We start from the raw sequence: 17,153 nt of genomic DNA on the forward strand, positions 1-17,153 counted from the left end.
TTCATGGCCTGCAACATGTTATCAATGAGGATGAGCATCTCACCAAGACCTTTCCTACACCTCCACTTCTCGCCTCTAAACAACCAGCAAACCTCAAACAGACCATTTTCTCAGCAAACTGCCTGACTTTCAGGACAACCCTGCCATGGCAGATGTTGCAAGACATGTCAGAGTATGGACACAGATACCACCATTAAACGTGGGGACACCACCCACCATGTACGTGGCAGGTACTCATGCAACTTAGCCAACGTTGTCTAACTCATACATTGCAGGCAAGGATGCCCGGAGGCATGGTACATTGGTGAGACCGAGCAAAGGCTACGGAAACGGATAAATGGGCACCGCACAACAATCAACAGACTGGAGTGTTCCCTCCCAGTCGGAGAACACTTCAGTGGTCTAGAACATTCAACCTCGGACCTTCGGGTGACAGTCTGCCAAGGCGGATTTTGGGGCAGGCAACAACGAAAAGTGGCCAAGCAGAGGCTGCTAGCCAAGTTCGGCACCCATGGGGAGGGCCTCAACCGGGACCTTGGGTTCATGTCACACTACAGGTGACCCCATTGCACTGTACACACACACACACAGACACACACACAAACACACACACAGACATTCCTATACACACACATACACTCCTATACACACACATACACACACACACTGCATAATTTATAAACTCTTTAATTTTTGTGATGATTCCAGGAAAAACAGGGCTTGATTTCGCAATGAGGTTTAACATCGTCACAGGAATCAGTGCTGGGTCTGCAACTGCTTACAATTTATAAAAGACTTGAATGAAGGGATTGAGGGTATGGTTGTTAAATTTGTTGATGACACAAAGGTAAGTAGGAAAGTAAGTTGTGAAGACCACAAGGAAATTACAGAAGGATATGGACAGGTTATAAAGAGGGTAAAGATCTGGCAAATGGAATATAATGTGATAAAATGTGAAATTGTCAAGTTTGGTGGAAAGCATAAAAAAACCCATATATTATCTAAATGGTGGGGAATTACAGAACTCTGAGATACAGAATAATATGCAAAACCACGAATTGCAAATAGTTAGTATGCAGGTATAGCAAGTAATTAGGAGAGCTGATAGAATGTTATTGTTTATTATGGGGTGAACAGAATACAAAATTAGTGAAGTTATGCTTCTCCTATTCAGGGCATTGCTGAGAGCCCACAGTTGGCGTACTTAGTACAGTATTAATCTCCCTGTTTGATGAATGATGTACAGTACATGTGTTGGAGGAAGCTCACCAAGGTTTATCAGACCCGTACCTAAATTGGGCGGGTTACTCATACTTACATCACACATGCTTATGACCATCGACATATCCAGGACATACCCACTGCCCATACTGATCCCTGTTAATGGTATAATGCATGCTTTGGGCAAACGCTGTAGTGAGGGCTAATGGTTACTAATGATTGAACTTTTCGATCCTACCTGTACAAAGGGGAAAGCGGCACCCGGTGCAAAAGGCTCATTCTCATGTTCCACTTGATATCGGACATAGGCTTCCACCCCGTCCTTATGGAAGATCTTTGTCTCCTCTTCCATGTTAAATAAAGCCCGTGATGAGACCGCGATGGTTGTAGCATACTGTGAGCTCGGCTGTAGAGTAATGGCAGTGGTAAAACTATCAGACACTGGGAAACCAGGATCTGAATAGTAGGAGGTAGACTTGATTCACTCTTTTACAACCTCGTATTTTGAGTCATTCAGAAATATCAATAGAACATAGAACATAGGACAATACAGCACAGAACAGGCCCTTCGGCCCACGATGTTGTGCCAAACATTTGCCCTAGCTTAAGTACCTATCCATGTACCTATCCAATTGCCGCTTAAAGGTCACCAATGATTCTGACTCTGCCTTCCCACAGGCAGCGAATTCCATGCCCCCACCACTCACGACGGGCCGCCTACTTGCGGAGCGTTTCAGGGAACACCTCTGGGACACCCGGACCAACCAACCCAACCACCCTGTAGCTCAACATTTCAATTCCCCCTCCCACTCCACCAAGGATATGCAGGTCTTTGGACTCCTCCATCGTCAGACCACAGCGAAACGATGGTTGGAGGAAGAACGCCTCATCTTCCGGCTAGGAACCCTCCAACCACAAGGGATGAACTCGGATTTCACCAGTTTCCTCATTTCCCCTCCCCCCAGCCTGTCTCAGTCAAATCCATCAAATTCAGCACCGCCTTCCTAACCTGCAATCTTCTTCCCGACCTCTCCGCCCCCACCCCAGTCAGACCTATCACCCTCACCTTGACCTCTTTCCACCTATCACATTTCCGACGCCCCTCCCCCAAGTCCCTCCTCCCTATCTTTTATCTTAGCCTGCTGGACCAACTTTCCTCATTCCTGAAGAAGGGCTAATGCCCGAAACGTCGATTCTCCTGTTTCCTAGATGCTGCCTGACCTGCTGCGCTTTTCCAGCAACACATTTCCACCCCACCACTCTACTACTGTTAACCCTGTATTCCGCATTCTTATTTGTAAAGAACCTACCCCTGACATCCCCCCATACCTTCCAACCTTCACCTTAAATTTATGTCCCCTTGTAACACTCTGTTGTACCCGGGGAAAAAGTCTCTGACTGTCTACTCTATCTATTCCCCTAATCATCTTATAAACCCCTCATCCTTCGCTGTTCCAATGAGAAAAGGCCTAGCATTCTCAACCTATCCTCGTACGACCTATTCTCCATTCCAGGCAACATCCTGGTAAATCTCCTCTGCACCCTCTCCAAAGTTTCCACATCTTTCCTAAAGGCGACCAGAACTGCACACAGTACTCCAAATGTGGCCTTACCAAGGTCCTGTGCAGCTGCAACATCACCTCACGACTCTTGAATTCAATCCCTCTGCTAATGAACACTAATACACCATAGGCCTTCTTACAAGCTCTATCCACCTGAGTGGCAACTTTCAAAGAGCTATGAACATAGACCCCAAGAGCACTCTGCTCCTCCACCTTACTAAGAACCCTACTGTTAACCCTGTATTCCGCATTCTTATTTGTCCTTCCAAAATGGACAACCTCACACTTGACAGGGTTGAACTCCATCTGCCACTCCTCAGCCCAGCTCTGTATCATATCTAAGTCCCTTTGCAGCCAACAACAGTCCTCCTCACTATCCACAACTCCACCAATCTTCGTATCGTCTGCAAATTTACTGACCCATCCTTCGACTCCCTCTTCCAAGTCATTAATAAAAATTACAAACGGCAGAAGACCCAGAACTGATCCCTGTGGAACTCCACTTGTAACTGGGCTCCAGGCTGAATATTTACCATCTACCACCACTCTCTGACTTCGACCGGTTAGCCAGTTCTCTATCCAACTGGTCAAATTTCCCACTATCCCATGCCTCCTGACTTTCCGCATAAGCCTACCAGGTGGAACCTTATCAAATGCCTTACTAAAATCCATGTACACTACATCCACTGCTCTATCCTCATCCACATGCTTGGTCACCTCCTCAAAGAATTCAATAAGACTTGTGAGGCAAGACCTACCCCTCACAAATCCGTGCTGGCTGTCCCTAATCAAGCAGTGTCTTTCCAGATACTCAGAAATCCTATCCCTCAGTACCCTTTCCATTACTTTGCCTACCACCGAAGTAAGACTAACTGGCCTGTAATTCCCAGGGTTATCCCTATTCCCTTTTTTGAACAGGGGCATAACATTCGCCACTCTCCAGTCCCCTGGTACCACCCCCGTTGACAGTGAAGACGAAAAGATCATTGCCAACGGTACTGCAATTTCCTCTCTTGCTTCCCACATAATCCTAGGATATATCCAGTCAGGCCCGGGGGACTTTCTATCCTCAAGTTGTTCAAAATGCCCAACACACCTTCCTTCCTAACAAGTATCTCCTCTAGCTTACCAGTCCATTTCATACCAGTTCCGATCCCTCTCATTTGTAAATACTGAAGAAAAGTACTCATTCAAGACCTCTCCGATCTCTTCCGACTCAATACACAGTCTCCCACTACCGTCCTTGATCTGACCTACCCTCGTTCTTGTCATTCTCATGTTTCTCACATACGCATAAAATGCCTTTGGGTTATCCTTGATCCTACCCGCCACAGATTTTTCATGCCCTCTCTTAGCTCTCCTAATCCCCTTCTTCAGCTCCCTCCTGGCTATCCTGTATCCCTCCACTGCTCTGTCTGAACCCTGTTTCCTCAACCTTATGTAAGCCTCCTCCTTCTTCCTTACTAGACATTCAACATCCCTCATCAACCACGGTTCCCTCACACGACCATTTCTTTCCTGCCTGACAGGTACATACATATCAAGGACACGTCGTATTTGTTCCTTGAAAAAGTTCCACATTTCAACAACATCCTTCCCTGACAGCCTATGCTCCCAATATATGCTTCTCAGATCCTGTCTTACAGCATCGTATTTACCCTTCCCCCAATTGTGAAACCTTTGTCCCTCATTCCTAAAATCATTGTTCACCTCTCATTTTCCTGCATTTACTTAAGACAGTCTGCATTAGCTCTTGCTTTACCCTATACTTCAATCTCTTTTCCAGATATCTCTCTCTCTCTCTCTCTGCTGCCTTGTAGACTGATTTCTCTTCCTCTCATTTTCTCCCTCTTATTCTAAAACTCTGATCTCTGGCCAGATCGCTATGTCCTTCTCTTTCCATGTCAGTCTGTTTTTTGTTTGGGGGGTGGGGGAGGGGGTGCCCTTTTTCTCCTAAGCGTTACAGTAATCACAGCACTGAAGGAGACTATTTGACCCATCGGGCAGGTGCTAGCTTGAAGAGTAATCCTATCAGGACAGTGAGAGGCCCGGCCCCCCCTTCTTAAAATATTAATTTCACATTTATAACTGTGAAAGGAATGCAAGGATGGAGAGACGCCACTCAATCTGTCAGCTTCCATTCTCCTGCCTGTTAGAATCTATGTGTCAGCTGATCTCTTCCTCCCTTTCTCTCTCTCTCTATCTCTCTCTCTGTACCGCGGCTTGTCCGGGATACCGGCCCCGTCCCCCTCCGGGCCGCAGCCTTCCCCCAGTCCCCTGACCACACATTTACCGTTCGTGGCTTCTTCTTTGGGGACAGGTTAGTGACAACGGCCGGAGCCGCGCTTTCTACAGCCGGCTCCATACAGGGGTCTGCGGCACTGACCAAACACCGACCGGGGAGAGGGAGCTGAGCAGCTCAAGAGGTGAGATAGACACCGCTATAAATAAATAACAGGGAGGGACTGCAGCCTGAGAAGGCAGAGAGCTGGCTGGGGGGGGGGGAATAAGAGAAAACATTTGGTAAGACGCAACAAAAGGGGATTTTGTATCAAATAAGAGTTTAACTTGGGGATGGGAAATTCTGAGGAAACGCCGAGTGAATAGGGCATTCTCATATTGATGGGTGTCAGTAAGCTCCTGTGATTTCCATCCTATATAAGTGTGTGCCATGGGAGGGTTGGTGCTGTGAAATGGTGAGGTGGACGCCAAGAGGCTGGAAGAGCAACACTGTGACAGTGTGGCACCTCAAAAATGTGAACATTATCCAGCAAAAACATGGTGGAGTTTCCAATTACTTTTTGAGTGATGACAGTGGGAATTGGAGTCTCAGAGATGTACAGCTTGGAAACAGACCCTCTCAGTCCAACACGTCCACGCCAACCAGATATCCTCAATTAATCTAGTCCCATTTTGCCCATATCCCTCTGAACCCTGAAGAAAAACATGGATTATAAAGGTCCCAGCAAATTCAAACCATTAGGATTTATAGTTCTTTCAGTGTCCCTGGGTCAAAATCAGGTAACTCCCCAACAGTACTGTGGGTGTCCCAAGGACTGCACTTGTTCAACAAGGTAGCTCACTACCACCTTCTGCTGGCTGGTTAGAGATGGACAAGCAATGCTGGCCTAGCCAGTGAAGCCGACATTGCATAGTTTGGAGAAGCCAGTGTTGGACTGGGGTGGACAAAATTAAAAAATCACACAACCCCAGGTTATAGTCCAACAGATTTATTTGGAAGCACTAGTTTTCGAAGTGCTGCTTCTTCGTCAGGTGGTTGTGAAGCAGAACCATAAGACAGAATTTATAGTAAAAGATTACAGTGATACAATAATACATTGAACAAACTGAGATTGTTAAATCATTCATCTTTTAGAATGGATTTGCTGATTTTGGTTCTTTAATATTTAAATTTCAAACTTCTTTTAAGTCACATTCTCAAGATAACTTAAGGTTTTATAATAAAAGGCGACATCTTAGCACAGACAATACCTTAAAGTGTGAGGTTAGAGGCTGTCTGTATCCCAATCTTGAGTCAGACTGGTTCCATTTCCAAAGTGGAATTTATGAATATTTTATAGATTGCCTTCCAGCATTGACTGCTTGCAGGTTCTGCATTTTTTGCTTAAAAGTTCAGGGATATGCTTGCACATAGACTGGAGGTGTTCTGTAAATAGTCACCCAATCTGCATTTGGTTTCTGCAATGTAGGTCACATTGGGTGGAGTGAATACAACACATAAAATTGGAGGGGGTGCAGGTGAAATGCTGCTTCATCTGGAAAGGCTGTTTAGGGCTATGGATGGTGAGCAGGGAGGAGGTGAAGGGGTGGGTGGTGAACCTTCTATGGTTACATGGGAAGATGTCATTGGAAGGAGGCATGGTGTTGCTGGTCGAGGAGTGAATTAGGGTGTCCCAGAGGGAATGACCTCTGCGAAATGCAGACAGGGCGAGTGAGGGAAAGATGTGTTTGGTGGTAGCGTTTCACTTGAGTTGTGTGAAGTGGCGAGGAACAATGCTTTGGATGTGGAGGGAAAAGTGAGAACAGCGGGAACCCAATCATGCTGTTGTGAGTGATAGGAAGGGACAAGGGTGAAAGCACAGGTCTTAGGCCTGTAACCAGGAAACCAAAAGCCTCCAAAAGAGTGTAGTGTAAATTTTAATTGTTGTAATTAAATGAAACAGAGGTGCAGCACCAGATGATGTGTTGTACCTGCATGATGTGGGAGCTGCTGGACCCCATTGTGGTTCATAGTGACCAAATCTGTAGCCTGTGTTGGTTGCTCGAGGAACTCTGGTTCAGAGTTGATGAGCTGGAGTCTAAGCTTTGAACACCGCAGCATAACAGGGAGGAGAAAAGTTATCTGAGGGCAGTCACACCCTGTAGGTTAAGTACTTCAAGTGTGGTTACTGGCTAGGGAAAGGAGGTTGTGAGTAAAAGTGAGGCAGTTGAGATATCCTGCATTTAGCAATAAAAGACCCTTAGCTTTTGACCTTAGAACATAGAACATAGAACATACAGCACAGAACAGGCCCTTCGGCCCACGATGTTGTGCTGAACATTTGTCCTAGCTTAAGCACCCATCCATGTATCTATCCAATTGCCGCTTAAAGGTCACCAAAGATTCTGACTCTACCACTCCCACAGGCAGCGCATTCCATGCCCTCACCACTTTCTGGGTAAAGAACCCACCCCTGACATCTCCCCTATACCTTCCACCCTTCACCTTAAATTTATGTCCCCTTGTAACACTCTGTTGCACCCGGGGAAAAAGTTTCTGACAGTCTACTCTATCTATTCCTCTGATCATCTTATAAACCTCTATCAAGTCACCCCTCATCCTTCGCCGTTCCAACGAGAAAAGGCCTAGCACTCTCAACCTATCCTCGTACGACCTATTCTCCATTCCAGTCAACATCCTGGTAAATCTTCTCTGCACCCTCTCCAAAGCTTCCACATCTTTCCTAAAGTGAGGTGACCAGAACTGCACACAGTACTCCAAATGTGGCCTAACCAAAGTCCTGTACAGTTGCAACATCACTTCACGACTCTTGAATTCAATCCCTCTGCTAAGGAATGCTAATACAGCATAGGCCTTCCTACAAGCTCTATCCACCTGAGTGGCAACTTTCAAAGATCTATGAACATAGACCCCAAGATCCCTCTGTTCCTCCACCTCACTAAGAACCCTACTGTTAACCCTGTATTCCGCATTCTTATTTGTCCTTCCAAAATGGACAACCTCACACTTGGCAGGGTTGAACTCCATCTGCCACTCCTCAGCCCAGCTCTGCATCATATCTAAGTCTCTTTGCAGCCGACAACAGCCCTCCTCACTATCCACAACTCCACCAATCTTCGTATCATCTGCAAATTTACTGACCCACCCTTCGACTCCCTCATCCAAGTCATTAATAAAAATTACAAACAGCAGAGGACCCAGAACTGATCCCTGCGGAACTCTACTTGTAACTGGGCTCCAGGCTGAATATTTGCCATCTACTACCACTCTCTGACTTCGACCGGTTAGCCAGTTTTCTATCCAATTCGCCAAATTTCCCACTATCCCACGCCTCCTGACTTTCCGCATAAGCCTACCATGGGGAACCTTATCAAATGCCTTACTAAAATCCATGTATACTACATCCACTGCTCTACCCTCACCCACATGCTTGGTCACCTCCTCAAAGAATTCAATAAGACTTGTAAGGCAAGACCTACCCCTCACAAATCCGTGCTGGCTGTCCCTAATCAAGCAGTGTCTTTCCAGATACTCAGAAATCCTATCCCTCAGTACCCTTTCCATTACGTTGCCTACCACCGAAGTAAGACTAACTGGCCTGTAATTCCCGGGGTTATCCCTATTCCATTTTTGGAACAGGGGCACAACATTCGCCACTCTCCAGTCCCCTGGTACCATCCCCGTTGACAGTGAAGACGAAAAGATCATTGCCAACGGCTCTGCAATTTCCTCTCTTGCTTCCCACATAATCCTAGGATATATCCCGTCAGGCCCGGGGGACTTGTCTATCCTCAAGTTGTTCAAAATGTCCAACACATCTTCCTTCCTAACAAGTATCTCCTCTAGCTTACCAGTCCGTTTCACACTCTCCTCTTCAACAATACGGTCCCTCTCGTTCGTAAATACTGAAGAAAAGTACTCATTCAAGACCTTGCTCAACAAGTATGAGGTACTTGCTCCCTGTATGGATGAGGAAATGGCCGTCGGGAGTATAGTCGAGAGTGTGGTGCTGGAAAAGCACAACCGGTCAGGCAGCATCCGAGGAGCAGGAGTATCAGCGTTTCGGGCATAAACCTTCATCAGACTCCGAAGAGCAGGAGAATCGACATTTCTCCTGCCTGACTAGATGTTGCCTGCTGTGCTTTTCCAGCACCACACTCTGGACTCTGATCTCCAGCATTTGCGGTCCTCACTTTCTCCCTGTTGGGAGTATAGGCAAACTGATCAATGCTCCTAGGTACAGGGGGCTATTTAAGTAGGCGTGTTAAAAAGAGAAGTTGTAGTGATAGAGAATTTTATAAATAGACTTCCCGTGAGCATACTTTGTAAGTAGCATGGAGAATCCTGCATTGTGGGTTGTTAGACAGGAATTTTCAATTTTCCAGTACACTCAAACAGGAACACTTCAGGGAACACCTCTGGGACACCCGCACCAACCAACCCAACTGCCCCGTGGCTGAACACTTTAACTCCCCCTCCCACTCCGCCAAGGATATGCAGGTTCTTGGCCTCCTCCATCGCCCGACCATGGACACATGACACCTGGAGGAAGAGCGCCTCATCTTCCGCCTAGGAACCCTCCAACCACATGGGATGAATGTAGATTTCTTTACCTTCCTCATTTCCCCTCCCCCACCTTATCTCAGTCCCAACCCCCGGATTCAGCACCACCCTCTTGACCTGCAATCTTCTTCCCGACCTCTCCGCCCCCACCCCCTCTCTGGCCTATCACCCTCACCCTCACCACCTATCGTATTCCCAGCGCCCCTCCCCTAAACATTCTCCCCCCCCCCCACCTTTTATCTCAGCCCACTTGGCACACCAGCCTCATTCCTGAAGAAGGGCTTATGCCCGAAACGTCGATTCTCCTGCTCCTCGGATGTTGCCTGGCCTGCTGTGCTTTTCCAGCACCACACTTTTCAACTCTGGTCTCCAGCATCTGTAGTCCTCACTTTCTCCTAGACAAGGACACAGGCAGGCATTCCTAGAGCCGATAGTGAGACATTAGAATGGTGTGTAGCCTCCCTGATGCCAGGGTCAAAGATATCTTGGAAAAGGTGCACAATATTCTCCCGGGGAGAGTGACCAGCAGGAGGTCATTGTAAACATGAGTACCAAAGCCATAGAGTCATACAGTCATAACGTAATACAGCATGTAAACAGGCCCTTTGGTCCAAACTGGTCTGTGCTGGGTACCCAATCAGCTAGTTCCAATTGTCTGCATTTTGTCCATATCCCTCTAATCCCTTCTCATCCATATACCTATCCAAACATTTTAAAAATGTTACTATTGTACCTGTCTCAACCACTTTGTGGTTGGTCATTCCATATAAGCATTAGTGTCTGCCTGAAGAGGTTGTTCCTCAGATCCTTCTTAAATCTTTCCCCTCTCATCTTAAACCTATGCTGTCTAGTTTTTAATTCCACATCCCTGGGAAAAAGACTATATATGTAAGAGAGGTCTTTGGTTTTTCTTTGGATAAAATTGAACTCCAGTTGTTTGTTTCCTTGTTATGCAACTGTACAAAACCAAACTTTGTTTCTGACTGTGTATATATAGGAAGAGATTTTGTTATGAATAAAGTATATTTTGGAATAAAACCAAATTTTGTGAGAAGTTAGTTCAATCACCACAGCTGAACAATTGATTAAGGGAGAACCCCATCCTTTATAATAAATAGGAGGACGAGCATCCAATAGAGGGCGACAGAGAGACATCACTGAGGAGCATTCTGGGAGAAGTCAGCTCATTCGGCATGACTGAACAGTGAATCGAGGAAGAATCTGGTGTCAAAGAATGGTAAACCCTAAAAATTACATCACTGTAGTGTTTCCATCTTTTCCTCTTTCTCTGAAAAAAACTAAAAATGAGCAAGAAATTGGGAGAGGTTGTTCGAACTTCGTTGGAGTCGAGAAGGCATTTAGAGCCATAGAGATGAACAGCACAGAAACTGTTGGTCCAACTCGTCCATGCTGACCTGATATCCTAACCTAAAATGGATCCATTTGCCAGCACTTGGCCGTTATTCCTCTAAACCCTTCCTATTCATATACCCATCTGGATGCCTCTTAAATGTTGCATTTGTACCAGCCTCCACCACTTCCTCTGCTAACTCATTCCATACATGCACCACCCTCTGTGTGAAAAAGTTGCCCCTTATGTCCCTTTTTCTCTTTCCCCTTTCACCCTAAACCTATACCCTCTAGTTCTGAGTTCCCCCACTCCGGGGAAAAGATTTTGTCTATTTATCCTATCCATGCCCCTCTTGATATTATAAACTTCTATAAGGTCACCCCTTGGCCTGTTTGTATAGATTGCTTGTAATTTAAGTAATCAGTTAATTGGAAATTACCAACAAAATAGTTTAAGTGGGGTACTGTGTGGTGGAAGTGCCGCTGGGCGTTATTACTGGGCTTCAGTGAGTAATGTCAGAAATGCAATGTAAGATTCTTTTATCTTTTTTAGTGTAAGGGGTAGAGATGGCAGTTAGGGCTGTGGCATGCTCCTCCTGCCAGATGTGGGAGATCAGGGTGCAGTCTAGTGTTCCTGATGACTATGTCTGCAGGAAGTGTGACCAGCTGCAGCTTCTCACAGACTGCATTGTTTGGTTGATGCTGTGGTCTGACTGAGGACCGTACGGTGGCAGACAGTAAGATATACACTAGTTACAGGGAAGTGGTCACACCACAGATAGATGGGTGACTGTCAGAAGAGGAAGGCAGAGAATGCAGGACTCTGCTGTGGCTATTCCCCTCTCCAACAGGTATACTGTTTTGGATACTGTTGCGGGGGAATAGCCTCTCCAGGGAATGTAACAGCAGAAGCCAGGCCTGTGGCACCACAATTTGCTTTGTTGGAGAGCGTAGTTGGACAAAGTCCAAGCGAGCAATAGTGTTCAGAGACCTGCTAGTTAGGGGCACAGACAGGTGTTTCTGTGGCTGTGTTGCCTCCCTGATGCCAGGGTAATCTGAGTGGTTGCCTGAAATTCTTAGGGAGGAGGGTGAGCAGCCAGAACTCATTGTGCAACTTGGTACCAATGAAATAGGTAGAAAGAGGGATGAGTTCCTGTAGAGTGAATACAGAGAGTTAACAAAGAGACTGAAAATCAAGGCCTCAAGGATAGCAATGTCTGAGTTCCTAACCATGCCACGTGCTACTAAGGCAATGAAGAGAAGGATAAAATAGGTGGCTAAGCAGCTGGTACAGGGGCAGGGTTTCAGGTTTTTAGATCATTGGGAGCTCTTCTGGGACAGGGCTGACCTGTAAAAGAGGGATGGGTTGTCCCTAATCTGCAGGGAAGCAATATCCTTGCAGGGAGGTTCGCAAGTGCTACTTGGGAGGTTTTACGCTAGGGTGGCAGGGGGTGGGAACGATAGCAGCAGGTCAGCAAGTGGAGGGATTGAGGGGAAGGTTGATTTTAAGACCAATAAGTTAGAAAAGTCAGAGACAGGTAAATGAATATGAATGGTATTAATGGGCTGAAATGGGTTTATTTCAATGCAAGGAGTATTATAGGCAAGGCAGATGAGCCTAGAGCCTGGATTAGTGTATGGGACTATGATGTTGTTGCCATTGCAGAGACTTGGTTAAGAGAGGGACAGGATTGGCTCCTCAACTTTCCAGGGTTTCACTGTTTTAGACAAGGTCGAGAGGAAGGTAAGAGGGGCGGAACAGTTCCATGACTAATCAGGGAGAATGTCACTTCTGCACTCAGAGAACATACTGGAGGGCTCATCCACTGCGGCAATATGGGTACAGCTCAAAAATAGGAGTGACTGCAATCACTCTGATTAGATTATACCATAGGTCCTCTCCAATAGCTACCGAGACATTGAGCAACAAATATGTAGACAGATGATGGAAAAATGCAACAACAACAGGGTGGTCACAAGGGGTGGTTTTAACTTCCCCAGTATTGACTAGAACTCCATTTGATCCAGAGGCTCAGACAGGTCAGAATTTGTAAGGTGTATCAAAGAGGGCGTCTTGGAACAGTAGATGGATAGACCAACTCGAGGAGGGGAACTTATATTGGCTATTGAGCCCAGCCGGGTGATTGGCCTTTCAGTGAGAGAGCATTTTGGAACCAGTGATCACAGCTCCTTACGTTTTAACATAGTTATGAATAAGGATAAGTCAGGACCTTGTGAAAAGACACCAAATTGGGGGAGGGAAAATTATGTCAGTATTAGGCAGGAACTAGATAACGTTAATTAGGATGAGCTTTAATTGGCAAGTCCATATTTGAAATAGAGTCAGAAAGTCATAGAAACAGGCCCTTCGGCCCAAACTGGTCCATGCTGACCATGGTGCCGACTCAGCTAGTTCCAATTGCCCACATTTAGTCCATATCCCCCTAAACCCTTCCCATCCATGTACCTATTCAAATGATTTTTAAATGTTGCTACTGTACCTGCCTCAACCATTTTCTCTGGCAGCCCAAACCATATACAAACTACTCTCTTTGTGAAGAAATTGCCCCTCAGGTCCTTCTTAAATCTTTCCCCCCTCTAGTTTTCAATTCCCCATCCCGGGGAAAAAGACTATATGTGTTCATCCTATCTATGTCCCTCATAATTTTATACACTTCAATAAGATCACGCCTCATTCTCCTACATTCCAAGGAATAAAGTTCTATCCTCGTCAACCTCTCCCTATAACTCAGGCCTACTATTTCTGGTAACATCCTTGTGAATTTTCGTTGCAGTCTTTCCAGTTTAACCATGTCCGCAAGAAATAATAATAAAGATCCTAGAACGAGCCTGTTAGCACACCACTAGTCACAGGCCTTCAGTTTGAGAAACAATCTTTAACCACCACCCTCTGCTTCCTACCATCAAGCCAATTTTGGTTCCAATTAGCTAGCTCTCCCTGCATCCCATACAACATAACCTTTGTGACTAACCTGCTGTGTGGGACCTTGTCAAAGGCTTTACTAAAGTCTATATAGACAACATCCACTGTCCTGAAGAAGGGCAAAACATCGATTCTCCTGCTCCTTGGATGCTGCCTGACCTGCTGCGCTTTTCCAGCAACACATTTTTCAGCATCCACTGTCCTACCCTCACCTTACCTCTTGGTTACCTCTTCGAAAAACTCTAAATGATTTGTTTCACACACAAATCCATGCAGACTATTCCTAATCAGACCTTTAGTATCGAAATGTTGGTTGATCCTGACCCTCAGTATCCTCTCCAACAACTGTTGTCAGGCTCACTCTCCTGTAGTTCCCTGGCTTGTCTTTGTTACCTTTCCTAAACAATGGAACAACATTAGCCATCCTCCAGTCATCCATAACTTCATCAGTGGGTAAAGCTGAAGCAAAAATCTCTGCAAGGGCCTCTGTCATTTCTTGCCTAGCCTCCCACAGCATCTCCTCTCTAGTCCAATGCATCCCCATTTGTTTCCCTTATTTCCTTAGCTTCCATAAACGTGACCCTCAGTAAACACTGAGGAGAAATATTCATTAAAAATCACCCCATCTCCTGTGGATGGCCATGCTGATTTTTAAGGGGATCAATTCTCTACCTAGCCACCCTTTCACTCTTAATAGAGCTATAAAACCTCTTGGGATTATCTTTAACCTTATCTGCCAGATCTATCTCATACCCTCTTTTTGCTCCTACACTTTTTATACTCCTCTAGGGTTCCACTTAAGCCTGGTTGCTCAAACCCAATATATGCTTTCTTCTTTTTCCTGATCAGAGTCTCAATATCCTTCGTCAGCCAGGGAACCTTTCACCCGTTCAGGAATGTACTGTCCGCAGACTCTTGATATCAGACTTTTAAAAGCCTTCCATTTCCTTTTCCTTCAAACAGACTCACTCAATTGACCTCTGCAAGATCTTGCCTCTTGGCCCCAAAATTGTCCCTTCTCCAGTTTAGCACCTTAACCTGTGGACCAGTTCTGTCTTTATTCATAATTATGCTAAAACTAAGAGAGTTATGGTCACTGGACGCAGAGTGCACTCCGACTGAGATCACTTTTGCCTACTTCAGTCACTTGCTCAACCTTGTGTCCTAAGAGGAGGTCCAGTGTTGCACCCTTCCGAGTAGGGCTCTCTATGTACTGATTTAGGAATCTTTCTTGGACAAATTCCACTCCATTCAAGCCTTTTACAGTCTGGATGGTCCAGTTAATGCAGGGGAAATTAAAATTTCCAACCAATACTATTCTATTATTCCTTCAGGTATCTGCAATCTGTGTGGTACTGGTTGGCTATTTGGGACTCTATAAAACAGTCTCAACAGAGTGACCATCCCCTTCTTGTTTCTAAGTTCTAATCATACGGTCTTATTTGATTACCCCTTAAGAATAATCTTGCTAAGCGCTGTTGTTATGTCCCCCCTTATCAAAAGGACTACTCTCTCTTCTCGCTTTCTTGTATTTCTGTCACACCTGTAGCTTCTGTATCCTGGAACAATGAGCTGCCAGTGTTGCCCTTCTCTCAGCTATGTTTCTGTTATGGCTATAATATCCCAGTCCCCAGAGCCAATCCATGCCTAGAGCACATCTGCCTGACCAGTCAGGCCTTGTGCATTGAAATAAATGCACTTTAAACTAAAAGTATTTTCCCTCCCTTTACTGTGCCCTAGCTATCCTGAAAAGTAAACTTGCTCTCGATGGCTAATGTATTTTCCCCTGACTTCTTGATGGCCTGTCTGTTATTTAGAGTTCCGCCTCCCTGCCAAACTATTTTAAACTCTCTTGTGTAACACAGTAATTAGGAAGAGAACAGGATAAGATTCTGAAGAGGTGGTTAAAAATTAGGTGGTTAAAAAGTAGGTCCTCAAGGTGAGTCATATCAGAATCACTCCTAGTGCTATGTGATAGCAAGAGTGTGAATAGGAGGATCCAGCAGATGAATGCATGGCTGAGGAGAAGGTGCAGGAGGCAGGAATTTGCATTTTTGGATCATTAGACTCTCTTATGTATAAGAGACCTGTACAAGAAGGATAGGTTGCACCTGAATTGGAAGGCGACCAATATCCTGGCAGGGAGATTTGCTAAGGCTGCCTAGGAGGCTTTAAATTAGTAAGGGAGGGGTGTGGATGTATGGGGAGGTGGGCAGGGAGACCAAGGGGAGCCCAGAGAGGTAGCGAGAAAGAGATATGTCTGAGGCTGGAACAGTTGAGAAGTTGAGCAATTTTCAAGGCTGGCAACACCAATACAGCGAATGAGGTAGGAATGAAAAGTTCCTCTCCCTGAACTTGAAGAAGGTCTTTGACAAGGTGTCACACAGGAGGCTACTGAGTAAGATAAGGACCTATGGTGTTAGAGGCAAGGTGCTAGCATGAATAGAGGTTTGGTTGTCTGGGAGAAAGTGGGGATAAAAGGGTCCTTCTCAGGATGGCAGCCAGTGACAAATGGTGTTCCACAAGAGTCAATGTTGGGACCACAACTTTTCACTTTTTACATTAACGATCTAAATGAAGGAACTGAGGGCATTCTGGCTAAGTTTGCAGATGATACAAAGATAGGTTGAGGGACAGGAAACATTAAGGATGCAGAGAGGCCGCAGAAGGATTTGGACAGGTTAGGAGAGCGGGCTAAGAAGTGGTAGATGGAGTACAACGTGGGAAAGTGTGAGGTCATGCAATTTGGTAGGAAGAACAGAGGGATGGACTATTTTATAAATGGGGAGAAAATTCAGAAGTCTGAAGCGCAAAGAAATTTGGGAGTTCTGGTCCAGGATTCTGTCAAGGTAAATTTGCAGGTTATGTCAGTATGAGGAAGGCAAATGCAATGATGGCATTTAGTTTGAAAGAACTTGAATATAAAAGCAGGGATGTACTTCAGGGGCTCTGTAAGGCTCTGGTCAGGCCACATTTAGAGTATTGTGCACAGTTTTGGGCCCCATATTTCAGGAGGAATGTACTGGCCTTGGAGCGGACTCAGAGGAGGTTCACGAGAATGGTCCCAGGAATGAAAAACATACGAGGAACGTACACTCATTGGAGTTTAGAAGGATGAGGGATTTTCTTATTCAGTTTGTGGATGGACTTATTAGAGAAGGATCAAAACTTGACCTTCTCTTGGGCAATAAGGCAGGGCAAGTAACTGAGGTGTCAGTGGGGGAGCACTCTGGGGCCAGCAACCATAATTCTATTGGTTTTAAAATAGTGA

At 45.6% G+C, this 17,153-nt stretch overlaps 2 protein-coding genes across 4 annotated transcripts in view; one reads left to right on the plus strand and one right to left on the minus strand.

Moving 5' to 3' along the window:
- Positions 1-5,192, minus strand: part of LOC122563770 (cytosolic 5'-nucleotidase 1A-like) — a 47,413-nt gene extending 42,221 nt beyond the window's left edge. Inside the window, exons 1-2 of the mRNA XM_043717987.2 lie at positions 5,077-5,192; positions 1,460-1,627 (exon numbers count right to left, since the gene is read on the minus strand). Coding sequence (XP_043573922.2) covers positions 1,460-1,627; positions 5,077-5,148 — 240 coding nt within the window. The 5' untranslated portion in view covers positions 5,149-5,192. The remainder of the gene's footprint in view (positions 1-1,459; positions 1,628-5,076) is intronic.
- The window catches only part of LOC122563768 (interleukin-6 receptor subunit beta-like), a 230,524-nt gene continuing 218,440 nt past the window's right edge, over positions 5,070-17,153 (plus strand). For 2 of the 3 annotated variants that reach the window (XM_043717981.2, XM_043717983.2), the window contains exons 1-2: positions 5,070-5,209; positions 10,707-10,825. The gene's annotated coding sequence lies outside the window, so the exon portion shown is untranslated. The remainder of the gene's footprint in view (positions 5,210-10,706; positions 10,826-17,153) is intronic. The other variant, XM_087976959.1, reaches the window with a different exon arrangement.

Source organism: Chiloscyllium plagiosum, unplaced genomic scaffold (assembly GCF_037043375.1).
Source record: "Chiloscyllium plagiosum isolate Xiang-an unplaced genomic scaffold, Cpla_swu_hap1 HiC_scaffold_30, whole genome shotgun sequence".
Taxonomy (NCBI): Eukaryota; Metazoa; Chordata; class Chondrichthyes; order Orectolobiformes; family Hemiscylliidae; genus Chiloscyllium; species Chiloscyllium plagiosum.